General features: G+C 39.5%; 1 protein-coding gene across 4 annotated transcripts in view; it reads right to left on the bottom strand.

Moving 5' to 3' along the window:
• Stxbp4 (syntaxin binding protein 4) overlaps window positions 1–19618 on the bottom strand; it is a 144259-nt gene extending 124641 nt beyond the window's left edge. For 3 of the 4 annotated variants that reach the window (XR_009592844.1, XM_021655186.2, XM_021655188.2), the window contains exons 1-5: window positions 19529–19618; window positions 8147–8252; window positions 3002–3081; window positions 2397–2524; window positions 85–217 (exon numbers count right to left, since the gene is read on the bottom strand). Coding sequence is in view for 3 of the 4 variants with exons in the window: in XM_021655186.2 (XP_021510861.2) it covers window positions 85–217; window positions 2397–2443 (180 nt within the window). In the remaining variant the exon portion in view is untranslated. The remainder of the gene's footprint in view (window positions 1–84; window positions 218–2396; window positions 2525–3001; window positions 3082–8146; window positions 8253–19528) is intronic. The other variant, XM_060386984.1, reaches the window with a different exon arrangement.
• Window positions 19619–19620: the final 2 nt, after the last annotated feature.

The raw sequence follows: 19620 nt of genomic DNA, 5'->3' as shown, positions 1-19620 counted from the left end.
GAAGGAAGAAGCCGAATCGCACCAACCACTGGTGGGTTCTTGTCATTACTATTCTTATTGTTTAAACTGGGGAGTTACGTTTACCTTGTAACAGTCGCCTCCAGGAATGACTTCATGAATATATACCAACGGTCCTTCGTTCCTGTTAATTCCACCCAGGATCTTCAGACCTAGACCTGTTTCCTTAGGAACTGAAATCACTTGAAAGGCAGGATCCCTACGATGAAAGAGATCAGTTGTTTGTTAAATAAAATAGCCAGATCTAGATAACCCAAATAGTTTGTGCCTACTCACAATGACACTTGAAGCATATCATAGAAAAGAAGTCAAACTAATTTTTGTGTTTTAAATTCTCACATAAAACAATTAGTGACAGCAGTAATGCTGATTTCTTAGGAGTAAAAAAAAAAAAAACAGTTTTTATAAGCTGCTTAGGTAAATTCATGAATTTATTGAAAAGTGCCCAAGATTTGTTTGTTTTTTTTTTTTAAACTTGTTTATAGGATTACAGTGAAGGACTCGAAAACCAAATGTGTTCACATACCAGGTAAGCAATTACTTAAAGCAAAATAAATTTACTTCCATGTAAATCTCAAAAAATTATCCTTTTAATTTAGGGAGAGAATTTTATTGGTACAAGGCACTTGCTCCAGCTGTAGTTTTTGCTACACAAGAGAAATGCCATGCCATCAAAAGAGAACGGTCAGAAGAACTCTACAAAACCTATGTCACAGAGTTGTATTTTTGAGCCCTGTGGTTGAACAAAACTTAAGTAAACTCAGAAATAAATCTTAACTGAGACCTCTGTTAAGAGATATGAACATAATACACTGATAAATTTAATATTTATAAAACCCTCTGTCCAAGTTATTCATACACGCACACACACACACACGCACAAACATACCCTTTCATTTTAGACTATTCTGAAATAATGGAATATATACATACATATATATGCCTATGTATACATGTATATGCATTTGCTTATGCGAAAAGGACAAGCAAAAAAGAACTAAGAATGACAGTGATTATCTACAGGAAGATTGAGGACACAGGAAAGCACAAGGATTAGAGTAGATCTTCCCTGTTTGAACCTTGAAAAATATATGTTTATATATGTTATATGTTTATAAAATATTTACCAGTTTCTCTGGTTGCTATCCACAAGCTGCTCAGCAGAGGTCTTTCTAAAAGTCATCATTATCTTTAGTGCTTGAATTTGGACTTGCCTATTGGATTACTTTGCTCTATAGGACATCAGCAGAATTAAAATGTGAGGAGGATAGGTATTTGTAAAACATTTATGCCGCCCGCTAGGAACCATTCTGCTACTCTTTGATGTGGCCCAAGTTAGCCTTCTGAAGGCTGATAGATTGGGTAGAAAGTGAATTCCACCACCCAGCTTTCTGAGGGTGTTATGCCAACTATTTTCAGCCAGAATTTTCCAGGCAACCTACAGAACTTTCAGAAAAAAATAAAATCCTACTGTGTTAAGACATTTGGGGATAGTTAATCAGAAAAAAACAAAACAAAACAAAACAAAAAAAAAAACAACTAATCCTATATAAATTCACAAGAATTACACCAGATTTTTTCTTTTCTTTTCTTTCTTTCTTTCTTTCTTTCTTTCTTTCTTTCTTTCTTTCTTTCTTTCTTTCTTTCTTTCTTTCTTTTAGAAGAACAATCTTTACAAGGAATTTCAAAGAGAATGCAGGGTTTCTTTCTTTTAATTTGATTTTTGAGAAATCCCTTTTTGAGTAAGGGTTTCTCTGTGTAGCTTTGGTTGTCCTAGACTCACTTTGTAGACCAGGCTGGCCTCAAACTCACTGATATTTGCCTGCCTCAGCCTCCCAGAATGCTGAGATTGCAGGTGTGCACCACCACGCCCGGCTTGAGAATGCAGGGTTTCTCTGGGTATTGATTTACACTGCACTACAGTCCCCCAAAGGACCCTGTTTTAAAAGGCTTGGCTACTAGCTTGAAGTGCCATTGAGAAGTTGCTGGTGGTACCCTTAAGAGGCAGGGCCTAGTTAGAGAGAACTAGATTATCTGGGGGATGGCCCTGAAAGCGACACTAAGACTTGCTTTCTGGCCATTGCGCAGAGAAGAGACCACCTGAAACATGATGTTACAATGTCCCCACAGGATCAAAGAAAAGTGAACACACTGACACGCTGAAAGCTGAGCCGTGAGTCTTCCATGTTTCAAAGGTGATTATTATCATGGGTATGGAAGGCTCTCTAGCACACGCCAAGGCCCATATAACGCAATGTATTACTTTACTCAGTATTGCTTCCCTAGGCCACATAGATTCAAAACAAAGTGAAATCTAAACTGAATGCTCACTAATAATATACACATTTCAAAACATATTAATTACACTTAAAAATTACCTCTCAAGTAAGCTGGATGGTTGCGTAGCAGATGTATCTTTATCCATGGTTTTATCACTATTGCCTTAGATTCAACAAGGATGCAAATGAAGAACTTGGGGAGTCTAAATGTTCTTCTTTTCCTCACACTGGAAATCAGAAAATCATTTTTCAAGTCTTAGAACATTCCAATGTAGTTCTGACATTACATAAAGTCATTATATATACTTGGTGATAAACAAAATATGGACATATATTCATATTGGTTTATTTTCTTTATCATGGTACATTTTCTTTATATATCACTAATATATTCATATTGGTATATTTTATTTATTTATGACGTTTTAGACATTGATGATAACACGTGAAGCATCAAGCCAGCTCCCCATACATAGATGTGCCTATCCCTACAGCACTATGAATGTATAAATCCATGCTCTTTAGTGCAAGCGAAGAACCCAGTGATGTTTGCAGTAGTGATTACAACAAGCGATAAGCTTAAAAAAAATGCGAAAGATTGGAGAGGGCCTTCTGTGAGCACAAGGCTGTGGAGCGCACAGTCAGAAGAATAATTACACAACACACTAGAAGAAAACGGCAATTTACGGCAATTCTTATCTCACCAATTCCCCCGAGGGTCTTCCCGCAGAGTCTATGACTCCAGCTCATATTACTCCACTGCACGTGTTTCTTAAACTCTTTCCTAGGAAAAGGAAAAAGACATTGTTTTAATGTCTTGTTTAATCCAAAGTGAATAATACAGAGTTGCTTAATTAAAACAAACTACGTTCAGGCACAGATTTGCTACCTGTGAGTGGGAAATATGAATGAAGCCTAGGAATTCCCTTTAACACCATGAATGTACACTATATGTAACCCTTTAATCTCTTTTACAAGTATACTCCCGGGAGGGAGAGAAGATACATTCTAAGGTCTAAGGTGTCATTTTTAACCAAAATGCAGGTTTTTCTTTAAAACTTTTTTTAACAGTGAGAAGGTATAATTGATTGAAAATGGCCAGTATCTTAAAGTTGTAAACCACATTTGGATCATTATGTACAACCATTTCACTGAAGAATCGAGTGAGGAGACTCAAAGGCATTGTGCTTTTCCACATGGATGCACAGTGCCTGCTTCCTCAGCTGGAACTGGGCTATGGAGGCTACAGCAGAATTCTTGGCATTCATTACCTTGGCTCCTATCGACGTTTCCAGGCTTCTCTAAGTCTCTGCTAAACTGACACAACAGGCCCCTGATAACAGTGATGATTTCATCAGTGTATATACACATAGTAGAAACTTAACAAGTTGCTCCCCTTACCTTATGCTTGCTTTAAATCAATCACAGAGTCAGAGAAGTAAAACCAGGGACAGGGGTTACCCTACCTTTCCCCCAACCATTGTACACAGGAGATTAAAAACCTCTTTCTACACAAACTGAAGGGACCCTGGACAAAGAATCAACAATCAGTCCTTAGGGAGCTCAGCCAAGAGTTATACTCCCTCAGTGTTAACATCAGAGCTCAATTTCCTAGCCCTTTAGTAGCAAGCAAGAGGAATAGTCCGGTCATGAGGAGCAGGAGAATGATGCCACCAAGCCACTGCACTGTCATCAGTAAAACTCCTCAGTCCTACCCCTAAAAGGGTGGTGGTAGTGATGACTTGAAGAAAGAGCCTGGATTAATACTGACTCTATGTCTACAGTCACTGCGGCCACACAAAGTTCAATTTTAAGAAAGTGTTTGTCTCAACATTTTAGATTGCTTTAATAATGCATACATGGGGCAGTCTCAGACCTCAAGAAGATGTTCTGATATAAAGTAAGAGTAGCTACTGTTTATTGACACCATGTGTCACAGATTATATGAAATATTTCAGACACATTTACTTCATTTTACACCATGGAAAGTGTAATAGACGCAGGTAAAAGAATTACGTTCGCACTACAATACTGCCAAGTGCTAGTGACATGCCCTCAGAAGTCAGCTAGCCTCTTGGGAAGACAAGAAAACGAAATCCAAGCCTCTTTCCACTGGGTACTCAACTGACGAATATCCCCACCTAGTGGAGGGTTGTTCGTACAGGACATAGGGGCTCAAGTCTCCCTGGAACACATCCAAAAAAACATAAGCATGTGCCAATGCTACGTCTCTATGGTGTATTTCACATAATGCCAAATTAGCATTTTTAAAGAAATCCCATTTAAAAGTATTAAAATTTAAGTGCCCAAATTATTTCACTCATCTAAACATGCCTAGCAGTGCACAGAAGAACAAGAAGCAGAAACTAGCCTCAGAGACAGTCAGATTTCAAGAGGTGTGAGTGTGATGAGAGTGGCACACACAGGAGGCTGAGGGAGTGTGGAGGAAGCATGCCTGTCCCAGAATTTGGAGTCATTACTAAACATAAATAGAGCTAGGGACTACTTGTAGGTTTCCTCCTCCAGGAGCCTCACAAGGTAAACAATATTAATCTGATTTTAGATACAAGTTACAGAGAAACTACATGGCCTATCTACTAGTACAAGCCAGATGCAAAGTATAACTTAAATTATTTTCCCTAGCATTAAAACCCAAACCTTTTCTACTTTAGCATGCTATGAAATAAATGTAAAAATTTCAATCTAAACCCCACCCAAACTGGATGCAATGTTAACAGAAATAATACATGACTTCTTTACATGGAGATACCAGTGTTGAAACTTCTGCACAATAGCATGAGTTTAATTTTGTCCATCCAAATTACAAGGCTGCATGCGTGTTGTACTTGTTAATGCAGCTCTGTGCATGTGGGTGCACGTAAACACGGGTATATGGTACACCTAACTGGAGATCAATGTCAGGTGTCTTCCCTTGCCTACTTTCTCCTTCCAATGTTTCAGAGACAGCATGTCTTGGTGAATCTGAACCTGATCAACTCAGCTAGGCTAGATGGCCAAGAGCTTTAGGGCTGGGGTAATAGGAGTGGACTACCATCCTCGATTCTGAGGATCCAAACTCAGGCCTTTCTGCTTGTTTGGTAGGCATTTTACTGGCTAAATTATCTCCTTAGCAAGATCCAAGATTTCTGAAAATTTATTTTGTATGTGTGCCCCTTCACCCATGCTGGTTTCCTGCCTTCTTCTTTTTTCATTTACACATGTGTAGTATACCCGTGTTTGTGTGGGTGTATGTACATGTAGGTGTGCATCCAAGTGCGTGTGGAGAGGTTGACATCAGATGTCCTCCTTAGGCATTCTACATCTTAGATTTTGAGGCAGGAACTCTTGCTGAACCTAGGGATCACTGATCTGATAGAGAGATTTGTCTCTGTTTCCTCAGCATGGGGACAACTGAAGGATTCCATCAAACCAGGCTTTTCACAGGGGAGTGAAGGTTTACCAACTGAGCCATCTTTCCAGCTCTGTACCCGTTTCTTTTATACAAACGTGTAAGTCCGTTAATCAGTAGAGGTTCTAATAATGTTACACATGTAGTCACACCTACAATTACACATGTATATCCCCACCACTTTGACAGATGACAGAGAAGCAAAGCACTTGTTTTTTTACTAAAACTATAAGCACTCAATGAAGACATATTGCTTATCCAGCTTGCTGAGTCAGAAGAGAGAAAAGATAATGTCAGCAAAAACAGAATCTGGAACAAGACAGAAAGCATTTTGTTTTATATGATGAATTTACTTCAGAAAACATGGCTTTACTGTGATATATCAATTTCTTCTCTTACAACTTAATTAAATTATAATCCAAATCTGGTTTAAAAAAAAGTTACCATCATGCATACAGTCTCTGATTAAGATGTGGCAATTCAGTTTCAATAACTTCTAAAAATGAGGTATTTTACTGTATCAAAAACAAAAAAAAATACGTAGGCATAAAAATATATCAGAAATGAGTAAATATGAAGAGGATGAACTCACGAGGCATGTCATAAAGCAACTGATACAAATTTCAACTATTCCCCCAAATAATGTCTATTGTTCCAAATGAAATCAACATGATTAGCATGGTTAATTTCTGAATCTTAAGTCTTTTTAATGAAAATTTTTATTAAGAAAGCTAGAGTTTTACTTCTTTCCTTTTGCTTTTAGAACTATTTTAGGGGAAAAAAAAGAAAAGAAAAACAACAAACCACTTATTTTGTTGTTTTTTATTTATTTATTTTTCTGTTCAATATCCCTCAGTCAGCACTAAAACTTCAAATACGTTTTCCTCTTTTTGTTTTTGGTTGTCCGCATTTTTATGTAAAAACATGTGACTGAGTTCACTGATCCTTGATGGTTTCTGTATTTAAGTTTGAACTAAAAATTCCTTTCCCACTCCAAAGTCAGTAAGTCAATTCCATGCATTTTCTTAAAAATCCTTGCTAACCATCTTAGCATGAATATAAAATACAGACCCAACCCTGACCTTTCCTCCCTGGAAAGGTCTCTACATGTCTGAGTCACATTTCTGAGCAGTTTGCCACCTCTGACTTGAGATGCAACCTTCACCCACACACCAATTCTTGTATTTGAATCATTCTTGTCATTTTCATTTGATTCCTTTGATTAGCTTATTTATGCATGCACTAAAATTAATCTACTTTAATTACACAGGCTTTATAATATGTTTCTACATCTGGGAAAACCAATTCTCCCTTGTTAATTTATTTAGCCAACTTGTCCTAGCTGTTTTGGATTTTTATATATACATATTAATTTCAAAGTTTCCTTAATTAAAAAATAGACAAAGCAATGGTATTGTTAGAAAATCATACTAGACTTATAAATTGAAAAGGTATTAGTACCTTTTGTTTATAATGTTACTTTCAGTCAAAGAACTTGGCTTATCTTTTGTGACTTCCTATAGGGTTCTAAAGTTGTCTTTATATCAATCTTGTACACTTACAAGTTAGCTTTTAAATTCTTTCTTTGGTTACACCTTTTAAAGATCTATTTGGTGGGCCATGCATGAAGACCTGACTTCCACCTCCAGCATCCATGTAAAAAGTTGAATACACTTGTAATCCCCATGACGGTGAGCACGAGAAGGGAGGATCACTGGGGCTTGCTGGCCAGCAAGAAGAGCAAATCTGTGAGCTCCAGTTTTAGTGAGAGTATGTGGTCTCAAAAAAAAAAAAAAGGTGGAAAGTGATAGATGAAACCTGTTGGCAACTTTTAAGTACCCCCAACACAAACACAAACACACACAACATGTCCATGCACATTCATGCAGACTCACTCATGAATGTACCTACATATGAAAACACACACAGGCAAACACGCATGCACACACTAAATACTTTGTAAATGACAAAAAGGCTGCCTAACTGTAGTATCTTCTAGAAAATAATTTCTCTCCTACTTCAGCTCTATAAATTAGATAGCTTCAATTAAAAAACGCGACGGGCGGACCAACTGATAGCAGTACAAGTACACACAGGTACACCTTTTTCCTGTAGCCTGCACATCTGCAATATGTCGATTTACATACAAGTGCATTGCGACACCTCAGCACACTCAGGCGGGCAAAATCTCCTCATCATAAAACATTACACCTCAGCACACTCAGGCGGGCAAAATCTCCTCATCATAAACCATTACACCTCAGCACACTCAGGCGGACAAAATCTCCTCATCATAAACCATTACACCTCAGCACACTCAGGCGGACAAAATCTCCTCATCATAAACCATTACATTTTTTTTTCCTGCTGTCACTGCAAAGATTAAAATAATACATCTTGAATACTCATAAGAGCTTTGTAAGCAGAGCCGAATTCCCACCCTTCCTTGACAGCGTGCTTCAATATTCACTTCAAAGCACTTCACAAGCTGCGAGGTCGAGAACTTCCAATGTCTCTCCAACAGTCTGTCCTCAGCACAAAGATCGCTAGAAGGAAACAGAGGGACAAAGTGTGATACCCGTCAAGGAGAGATTTGTTGGTTTAATAGCAAGGCTGCAAAAATCTAATAATGATAATAATAACTTCATAAGCTCCCAAGAAAGCTTCTTTTCCACAGACTTCTGGCCATATAATAGGTCTCTGAAGATGCACATGTCTTTTCCAATTGACACAGTGGGGATTGCTAGTTTACACTGTATAAGAGCTTACCGTATAGTCAGAGAAGGAGCAGAAAGGTGCCTAATGAGGCTCTTCGTAAAGCTGGGGACTGTTCCTTTCATGACTACAGGGGAAAATGTTACTGGGAGTGAGGGGTTCACATGCTATGTAAAGTATTTAGTTTCCAGGAAAGAAATACAGAGACTTGGGCACAACATGGTATATCTAAAGAAGAAAAAAAGCTAACTATGGCTTATAAAATATCTATTGAAATAAAAATCTAACATACTAAGTAATTATGAACAGTAAAAGATGGTATTAGGTCAGTACTCTGCTACATTCCTGTGATAGCAGCACAGGGAAGCTGAGGAAAGAGAGGGCTCAAGAGTCTGAAGCCAGAGAGACCCTGTCTCAAGAAACAAACAAAAATCCCCAAAATAGAAAAAGGGAAAAGGGATGGTTAGCAAAAAGTGAGAGGGGGAAAACAAAACATTTTAAGGATGGGTTTTGGGGAACCCACAGTGATGGTAAACCCAGGGTTTTTATTAAAGGCAGAGTATCTTTTTAAAAACATATAATATTTGCATTTATTCTTTGAGACTATCAGTCATGTATATAATGTATTGTGATCATTTAACCCATTTCTTTCTACAATTCCTTCCGCACTCACTTTCCAACCTCACGTCCTTTTATTTTTTTCTCGTTTCTAAAGAGTAACCCATTGGATAAAATTAGTGTTGCCCATGTATGCACTGATATGGGGACACTGGGGGGAGTCTTCTAAAGACAGGTATTACAGCTGGTGAGAGTCAGGCAAACATATAAAAATTTTCTCATGAATGCTGTCATGGAATAGTTCATAAATATAAAGCATCTAGTTAGGACTTCTTGGCATATATGCCTGCTAGGTTTTATGTAAACTTGACACAAGCTACAGTCACCAGAGGTGGGAACCTCAATTAAGAAAATTCCTCCCAATTCTCTGAGGAACCTCCAGATTGATTTCCAGAGTGGTTGTACAAATTCACACTCCCACCAGCAATGGAGGGTTCTCCTTTCTCTGCATCCTCGCCAGCTTGTGCTGTCACTTAGCCATTCTGATAGGTGTAAGATGGAATGTCAGAGTCCTTTTGATTTCCATTTTCCTGATGACTAAGGACACTGAGGATTTCTTTAAGTGCCATTTGAGATTCCTCTGTTGAGAATTTTTTGTTTAGATGTGTATCCCATTTTTAACTTGGATTATTTGGTTTGTTGATGTTTAATTTCTTGAGTTCTTTATATATTTTGGATAATAGCCCTTTGTTAGATGTAGAGTTGGTGAAGATCTTTTCCCAATCCATAGCCTGCCATTTTGTTCTGTTGACAGTGCCCTTTGTCTTACAAAGCTTTTCAGTTTCAAGAGGTTAACAATACTCTGCTGTGCTAGCAGAGGGGAGCCTAGCATAGCTGTCCTCTGAGAGGCCCCACCCAGCAAGAGATCAAAAAAGATACTGAGACAGCCAAACATTGGGCAGAGTGCAGGGAGCCTTGTGGAAGAGTGGGAGGAAGGATAGAAGGACCTGGAGGGAAGAGGATCTCCACAAGAAGAACAACCTAGGCAACTAACCTGGGCCCATGGGGCCTTGTAGAGACTGAAACACCAACCAAGGATCATGTATGGACTGGACCTAGGCTCCCTATACCTATGTACCCAATGGACAGCTCAGTCTTCATATGGGTTCTCTAGTAAGGGGAGCAGGTCTGTCTCTGACAAGGACGCTCTTGTATGCTTTTCTGTCACTTCCCCCTACTGGGCTGCCTTGCCAGGCCACTGTGGTAGAGGTCGTATCACTCGGTCCTGATGGGACTTGATGTATTGGGATGGGTAGTGGTTGCGGTGGAAAGGGGAATATAGGTAAGCGGGAAAGAGTTTGGGGCAATGAAGGCAGGCAAGAGGGAACTACGACTGGGATGTAAAGTGACTAGATAGATAGATAGATAATCCCTCCATAAAATTAAGTTGTGCACTTTCTTAACTAATGATTAATGGGGGAGGAGCCAGACCAGTGTAGGTGGTGCCATGCCCCAGCTCCTGGTCCTGGGTTCTATAAGAAGGCAACCTGAGCAAGCTAAGAGGAACAAGCCAGTAAAAACCTCTACTTAATTGCCTTTGTTTCTGTTCCTGCCCCCAGGTTCCTGCCCTGCTTGAGTTCCTGTCCCGACATCCTCCAATGATGAACAGTGATGTACAAGTGTAAGCCCAATAAACCCTTTTTTCCCCAACTTGCTTTCAGTCATGGTATTTCATCACAACAATACCCTACCTAAGACAATGTAGGTTGTGCAGCAACTGAAAAGTTGAGTCTGGTATGGGACAGCCTACAACCAGGTCACGTATGAGGACAAGAGTGGGAAAAACGGACTGGTGTACTCATCTTACTCTGTCATCATTTTAAGAGAGGACAAAGTGATGCTGACTACTCAGTCTAAGAAAAAAAAAGTTGTGATATATGTGATTTGACAGTGGCTTAGAAGTGTCCACCACTTAGTGATTTTAATGTGAATGTCAAATTAGACAATACATTTCCCGTTATGAAGTAAGACCTACAGGTTCAGATCATCCTGAAGAAAGAAAATGAGCAGCTTTAGAAATGGAGGCAACTTGTTGTACACCACAGCAGAGGTCTTCAAAATAACATCAGCTATGTATACAATCATGGCTTACTTAAAAACTCTGGCATGGCAGCTTTCATTCAGGAAAACTACTCTTGCTGGGTGTGGTGGCACACGTCTTTAATTCCAGCACTCAGGGAGGCAGAGGCAAGCAGGTCGCTCTGAGTTCAAGGACAGCCTGATCTACAAAGCCAGTCCAAGACATCCACGGAGAACCCCTGTCTTGAAACAAAACAAAAAATGAGAGACAGAGAAAGAGACAGAAAGAGGGAAACTACTCTCCCCATTCTTGAGTGTTCACTTTTGCTCTCCTTACTTTGTCTCCTCTCTCAAGTCTCTCTGGGGTGGGTGGGGATTAGGAATGCCTCCTTTCACGTTCCTTAACTGATCCTCTTTATGGAACGTGAAATTTTCATAAAGCCAAGATATGAAAGATGACTGAAAGTTACTGCACTATCTCCTTTACTTGGTCTCCAAAGGCAATAGTCCCTCTGCAACGGCACTTCTCTTTTCTTTCAGGAACTCAAGCAGCTCAGGAATGCTGTTCCTTTTTCTTGGAGCAGAAATGTTAAGATTGCTGGCAGCACACAGCCCAACCTTGTGGATGATACTAGAAAATGCTTCAGGAAAGGACTTTGGGGCTTTGTGAAACATGAGCTCTTAACAACACAGTCTTCTGAAACAGCCCCAACTTCTTGCTGTTTGTTTTCATTTCTCTGCTCCTCCACAGGTATCTAAGTTCAATAACAAATAGGTAAAGCACTAAATTCTTGTCTTTGTGAGCAAGTCAAGATTTCTGCAATCAGTGGTGTGAGAAAAACAATAAGCAGCTACAATCAAATGAGTTGTTTCAGATACTGAAAGATAATGTCAAAGGAGACTGGGCAAAGAAAAGCAAATTTCCAGTAGGTAAGAGCCAAACAAGAGCCACAGCTGAGGAAAAGACAAATAGTTCTTTAACAGCAAAACACATTTGGGTATCTGCAGAACACCAAGAAGTACAGCCAAACCATAGTGATGGGGACGGGACAGGGTACACAGTAGGCAGGGTCTGTACCACCTAACCTTGTGTACAAAGGTAAGAAGCTTAGATTTTTGACCGATTTTAGTTCAAAGAATAACTTGACTATTCCTAGGAGATCAAGATTTTCCTTTTTACTTCATTCCGTTTTTAATCCAGCTAAGGTTGGGCTCTAGGATTCTGCATTTCCTCTTGGTTTTGTACCTTCGTTGTTTATTACAATAAGTATATTGTTTCGTAGCTTCAAAAATGCCAGAATGCCAGTCAGTTTTGGGATATAAGTGTGTGCGTGTGTGTGTGTGTGTGTGTGTGCGTGTGTGGTGTGTGTTTGTAGTCTGATTTGGTCAGGACTGGCTAAAACAAGGCCTAATATACAATGAAAAAGAAAGAGTCCACACTAAGTGACTATTAAAATATTCAAGACAGAAACAAGCAGAGAATTGAATAAATGGAAGACAATCAAATGGCGGAACATTTTAGGATCAGTGTCCTATAGGACTGGACAAGCCACCTATGAAGGTGCCTTCACTATGATAAACGTTACTTGAATGAAGGGCATGTATTAATGAATGCCTTCTCATTTTCTCATATCCAAGCTCATTTAAGACCATTTACAAGGGCCAGTCCGTCAAAAAAAAATATATATATATATATAAACAGATGTCAGGAAATAAAAAAGGATACCAAGATATTCTGAGGCAACTTTATGGCATCAGTATGGGACACAGTGATTATCTAGCCTGCTTCAACTAAATTGCAACTCATTTTTCTTACTATTTATATAACTATGTATTCCTCCACACTGTGTGCACAATTATTATAATAAATAGATCCAAATACTATTAAAATAATTGCTATGTATCTCATATTGCTGGATGAATCCAGGAACTTTATTAGGCAAATAAACTACTAGGAAATACAGATCAGTGGCTACATATTTAAACTCAAGTTGCAATTACATTATGCTTTAAAGATATTGGAAAATATGAGCCAGACATGATGGCACACATCTTTAATCCCAGCACTGATGGGACAGGTGGCAGAAGCAAGTGTTTAGGACAGCCTGGTCTACAGAATGAGTTCCAGGACAGCCGGGCTACATACTGAAATCCTATCTTAAAAAAAAAAAAAATCAAAGAATGAATGTATAAATAAGAGAATAAAGATAATATAGGATATTTATATGTCATATATAATAATTACATAAAATGTATATTACATATTAATATATAAATGTTACTGCCAACTGAACTTTAAAACTACATCTTCAATATTTTTAAGTCTTCAGAAAACCAACAACTGGGTAAGACAACATTATTGAATATCAAAAAGTTTATAGGATTCTTTACTTTACCTTATAAATGTAAAACTGGACATGACCATAGCTAACTAGAAGGAGTTTACCAGATTTAATTACTTTCTGCTGAAGGACAACATTGGACATTAAATGTCCAGTCTTTAATGGAGTCTAGCTAGGCTTTATATTTTAAATGTTTAATCATACTTCTTGCTGTACAACAGGGTTAGATCAGCCCCAGGAGTGCACATTCCATCCATGGTGGAACACTACTCAGCATTAGTTACCCCAGTGATTTATGCAAAATCACAAATACACTCAGACTCACCTAAGTGATAGCCTAGGGTTACGCATTCATTAAAACTTTAGAGAAAAACAAATACATTTTAGCATTTCCTAATACTGCACTTTTCTTCTAGCTGTATATGTCAGTCTTGTATGATAGAATAAAGCCCTTGAACTCAGGTCTCCACCGTTTTCCGGCTTCAATCTTTATTTAGCTCTAGTTTGTTCTCGCTCAGAAATCATTTTAATATGTGCTACCTTGTAAATAGACACCTCAGCACACTAAATGACTTTAATCAAGGCAGAAGAAACCTTTCCTGATACAGGGACAGAAATGGTTGTGTTCTGTTGTTACCACTGTCCGTAGCTTAGCTGCTTTCCTGCACAGGGTGCAGAAAAATACCAAGATGCATGGAGTCATCTGACACTACCCCCCCTGCATATACTTACACACATTACTTCAATACTCTGGTTTTTGTTGTTGTTTTCTTTTTCATCTCTCGAATGGGGAGATTGGCCTCAATGAGGCTGAGCTTGGAAGAGGGTAGAAGGGACTAGGTTTTCAAAACCAAACTCTTTCCAAATCACCTTTATTTCTTCAAAACTGCCTTAGGCTGAACAGTATAACTTTGGTCACTTTTCTTTGGACTCTGCCCTCTTTTCTTTTGTCCTGCTGAGTTTTTAGATGGTACCCCAAATGTTGGGTCAGCATACCAGGCAGAAGAAAGCTCAGATGTTTTCAGCCAAGTTCTCTGCTATGGTGATTTGCTCATGTACTGGGGGAACTAACAGTTAACTATATACATTAAAAAAAAAAGTAGACATATTTCTTGTGTTGGGCACATATACACAACTGTAACTCTATACACACAAACTGTCTAGTTCCATGTTGAAAAGGTCAAGAAATGATGACTATTTCTGGCTCCCGAGCTTTTTATCTAAGTATCACTCTCCCCTAAAGGAAGCCAAACTCCTGCAGTAATAGCTGATACCAAGGTCAGAGCAGGAAAAAATGCAAGAGGAGCATGGAAAAGGTAAATTTTACACTTAATTAGAATAGGAATTCATGGGTCTATACTGACATAAACACAAAAGCAAATCAGAACGCATAACGGAGTAACACTCTGCCAATAATTCCAGTAGTTCTCCCCACAACATACAGTAGTTGATTCTTAATGACCATAACATATTTTTTTCATGACCTTGTAATAAAGAGACTTGGCCAGGTGTGGTGGTATATACATCTGTAACTGCAGTGATGGAGGCTGATGCAAGAGGATTGTGAGTTTGAAGCCAGCCTGGGATTCTTTGGCAGATTCAAAACAACAAAAATAAAAACAAACAAATCCCTGAAGATCCATCTCAGTAAAGAGATAAAAACATGAGTAACGAAGCAAGTTGACACTATGTGACTCCTAAGGAAATTCAATGAGATGAGCCCATAATTTCTGCTGTGTTTCTAATGGAGGCTCATAAACCACGAGAAAGCATCACACACAAAACTCACATAAACGTATACCAAGGGGCACTATACCGATTAACCAGCTGGTAATTAAAAAATATCAAGGCCACATAGACAGGCTAAAGAACTGTTTCAGACTGCTGAAAACTAAAGAGGCAGGACAACAAGGGGCCTTCTTGGATTGGATTCTAGGCCTAAGTTAGAAATAACTGGCACAAGTGGTATAAAGTTAAGCAGTGTCCATGGACACCATGATGTGAAGTTCTGAAAGGACATGTTCCCTAAAATCCTCATGTGGAAACACTGGCTCCAGTGCAGCTCTATCCAGATTAAAGACTTGTTAAGGTTAAACGAGATCACAAAGGTGGAACAACTGATGGGTCAGATGGGGTTAGTGTGCCTACAAGAATGGCATCACCAAGCTTGCAGACTCTTCCCCATATGCGGGGACATGAGGCTACTACAAGTAAGGGAGAACCCTCATGAGAAAATAGACTAGCTAGCCCCTTGATCTTGGTTTTTCAGCCTCTAGAAACATAATACTGTTGAGTAACCTAGTTTGAAGTGTTTATGGTGGCCCAAGGCAATAGCGTGGTAATATTGGATTAATGTTAAATACATGACTTTGATGGCTGTGTTGTGTTCTTGTAGTCAACACTCATATTAGTATTCAGTTTACAGTTCCAAAATATCGTATGTCTGCTCTCTTCTCAAATGGTACAAAGATTTTAAAAGATTAGGAAAACTAGGTGAAGGATAAGTGGAACATTTATTAGTTCTGCAACATTTATATAACTTAAATTATTTCAAAGTGAGAATCAGAAATTGAATAGTTTATCATCCAGAAACATTTTTATAAAATATGAGCTGTCATTTTACAATTTTATATCATCATATAGAAATTGGATTGGTGCCTATTTTATTTTATTAAGAGAGAAATCTAGAAAGACCTATATCACTTTACTGCTATCAAACTGCTGTACCTCCATTTATACGATGGAATACTGCTCAGAAATTAAAAACAAGGAAATCATGAAATTTGCAGGCAAATGGTGGGAACTAGAAAAGATCATCCTGTGTGAGCTATCCCAGAAGCAGAAAGACACACATGGTATATACTCACTTATAAGTGGATATTAGACATATAATATAGGATAATCATACTAAAATCTGTATACCTAAAGAAGCTAAGCAAGGAGGACCCGGGGTAAGATGATCAATCCTCATTCAGAAAGGCAAATAGGATAGACATCAGAAGGTGAAAACAAGGAACAAGATAGGAGCCTACCACAGAGGGCCTCTGAAAGACTACCCAGCTGGGTATTAAAGCAGATGCTGAGATGCATAGCCAAACTTTGGGCAGAGTGCAGGGAATCTTATGAAAGAAGGGGAGATAGAAAGACCTGGAAGGGTCTGGAGCTCCACAATGAAAAAAACAGAACCAAAAAATTTGGGCCCAGGGGTCTTTTCTGAGACTGATACTCCAACCAAGGACCATTCATAGAGAGAAACTAGAACCCCTGCACAAATGTAGCCCACGGAAGCTCAGTGTCCAAGTGGGTGCCTGAGTAATGGGAACAGGGACTGTGTCTGACATGAACTCAGTGGCTGGATCTTTGATCACCTCCCACTGAGGGGGGGCCACAGAGGAAGACTATGAAAGACAGTCCTGATGAGACCTGATAGGGTTAGATGGAAGGGTAGGAGGTCCTCCCCTATCAGTGGACTGGGGAAGGGACATGGGAGGAGATGAGGGAGGGCAGGATTTGGAGGGGATGAGGGTGGAGGCTACAGCTGGGATACAAAGTGAATAAACTGTAATAAATAAAAAATATATTAAAAATAAACACTTTTTAAATTAAAATAAAAACAAATTGCTATACCTCAGATATCTACTTTTTTCTTTTTTTTTTTTTGGTTTTTTGAGACAGGGTTTTTCTGTGTAGCCTTAGCTGTTCTGGACTTACTTTTGTAGACCAGTCTGGCCTTGAACTCACAGAGATCTGCCTGCCTCTGCCTCCCTGAGTGCTGGGATTATATGCATAAACCGTTATCCCTGGTTAGGTATTCACTTTCAATTAATAAATAAAAGCATTCATGATTACAAGTCTATTATAGATATATTTATAAAACTACTTTGAATAATATGGAGAAAAATACCTGGAGGGAAAAAAAAAATTGAAGGCAGTATACTGTTGGCTTCAAGCAACTGTTAGCATAGGATTTTTAAAATTTACAAGTACATTGTCTGTATGTATGTGTGTACCATGTGTGTGCAGTGCCCGAAGAGGCTAGAAAAGGGTATCAGATCCCTAGGAACTAGAGACAGAGACAGTTCTGAGTCCCTAGGTGAGTTCTGGGAACTGAACCCAGGTTCTCTGCAAGAATAGCAAATGCTATTAACCTCTGAGGTACCTCTCCAGCCCCGTAGTATGGACTTTGAGTCAGAAAATTAAAATATGAGAGGTCTTATCCTGAAAATCTGACAATGTGGTATAAGAATCAAGGTACATACAGAGAGAAAGGGTGGCCAAACACTGTCATAACAAGATGAAAGTGTGACACTGTACTAGAATGATATACTAGACACTGACTAGAGCCGGAAAATAACTGGATTTTACTGGCGTTGCAATTTAGTGGCTCTGTGACCACTAACTGGTTACTTACTATAGGCCATTGTCTCCACTTAGACTTCTACTAAGTTGCCTCCTCACTTCTGCTTTCCCTTTCCCCTGTCATTCTCACCATATGACCAACATCTTATTCTTCCTTCATTGTGACTAAAATCAAATCAAATCACTCTTGTGTTCTAACACTATGCTTCCCTTATACGGGGCTTAAATGGCTTTGTAGTATCAAGTCTCTGGATACCTGCTGTGACCCCATTTCCTTCCAGCTTCAGCTCCGCTCATTATGCAAGGTTCACACTGACCCTGTTTTGTCACTCTTTAATCCAATCCAATTTATTCCTGCTCTGGACTTGTGTATGGCCTGAGATTATTGTTTCCTGGTAGCTCTTTTCCCGCCATTCAGGAGTTACAGGCTCATACGTCACCTCTAGGAAGACTTTATTTTACCCATTACAGAGACAGAACTTCAGAATCCCTCTTCCTTGTCGCTCTCAATGTCTTCATGCCATCAGCTACTTTAATTACACTGTTATCCGAAATTCCCTTATTTACAAGTTTGCTTTCTGAGTCCATCACTAGAGACTGCAATCAATAACAAAAGTAACTGCGCCTGACTTATTTTTGGATGATGCCCAGCAAATTAAAAAGTTTATGGTTCAGTAAAAGTGTAAGGAAGAAGTGTTGACTGAGAGTTCTACGGGCCACTCCAGATATTAGAAACAAGGTCTAGTTATATGGAGGTGGGTATGAGAGAGGATGTTGGCATTTGATAGCTTCTGGAAGAGGGAAAGTCAGTTTTCCTTAATGGTGTGACCACTGGTACATCAGTCACACTCAAAGGCTGGCACATCAAAGAGGAGCTGGCCATCAGACTGGACTCAAGGTGGGTGAGTGGAGAGGGAGGTGAGGGTAGATCTGGGACACGCCTGGAAGGGGTGGGGGGGTTGAATATAATCAAAAACACAGAGTAAAATATCCTCAAGGAATTAACAAAAACATTTTTTGAAAAGAAATAAGACCTAACTTTCATAAAATTCTTACTATGCCTCAAGCAATGGGAAATTCACTTTACATTTTTTAACCACTCATGAAATTAAGCCATCAGATTACAGCGAAGTTACAATAAAATACAATTTATGTAAGGATAAGATTACAGCAAATTCATTAATGTTTAACCTCAGATTCTGCTCTTAGCTTTCTTTTCTGTTTTTTTTTTTTTTTTTTTTTTTTAAGCATATTTCCCCAGGGGTCTCTGTCTGCAAGATGAAAACCCTTACTCCTTCAGCCAATCATTTAAAGGCCCTCACATCCTGGTCCTTCTGCTCTCAACAAACTTCAGTTTGCCAGCGGCTCTCCGACTGGATGCTTTTGCTGGGGAAATAGCTAAAGGGGACATGAGCGCAGTGGTAGACGTCTGCCTATGGGCAGGGAACATGCGGACGTCTAGAGCGTAGGAGAGGGATGCGGACCGCAAAGTTAAGTGTTCCTCAAGGAGGGAAGGTTGCCTGAGTTCAGGTCAGAGGCGGTCAGCCAAGGGGTCACGGAGCCCCAAGTGGAAGCCCCGCGGGAGAGTTGCCGCTGGGGGCCGCCAGGTCGAGACAAAGGCTGGTGGAGTTTGGGAAGAGGGGGTTACCATCCCTAGTAAGGACCTTGCACGCGGAAGGCCCCAATGCATTCTCCTCAAAGTAAATTTAAAAAGTCTCAGAGGGAAACAAAGCGCGAGGCACAGCCACCTGGCAGAAACGCGAACTTACCCTCTTCTGGCCACCCGGCCTCCGTAGCCCGACTGCTACCTGTGGAATCTGGTAGTCAAGGCAGCGGCGGGGCTCAGCTCGGGTACCGCGAG

Source organism: Meriones unguiculatus, chromosome 7 (assembly GCF_030254825.1).
Source record: "Meriones unguiculatus strain TT.TT164.6M chromosome 7, Bangor_MerUng_6.1, whole genome shotgun sequence".
In the NCBI taxonomy this organism is placed as follows: Eukaryota; Metazoa; Chordata; class Mammalia; order Rodentia; family Muridae; genus Meriones; species Meriones unguiculatus.
The sequence above is the reverse complement of the archived record's forward strand: the minus strand, read 5'-3'. Positions and strand labels throughout refer to the sequence as shown.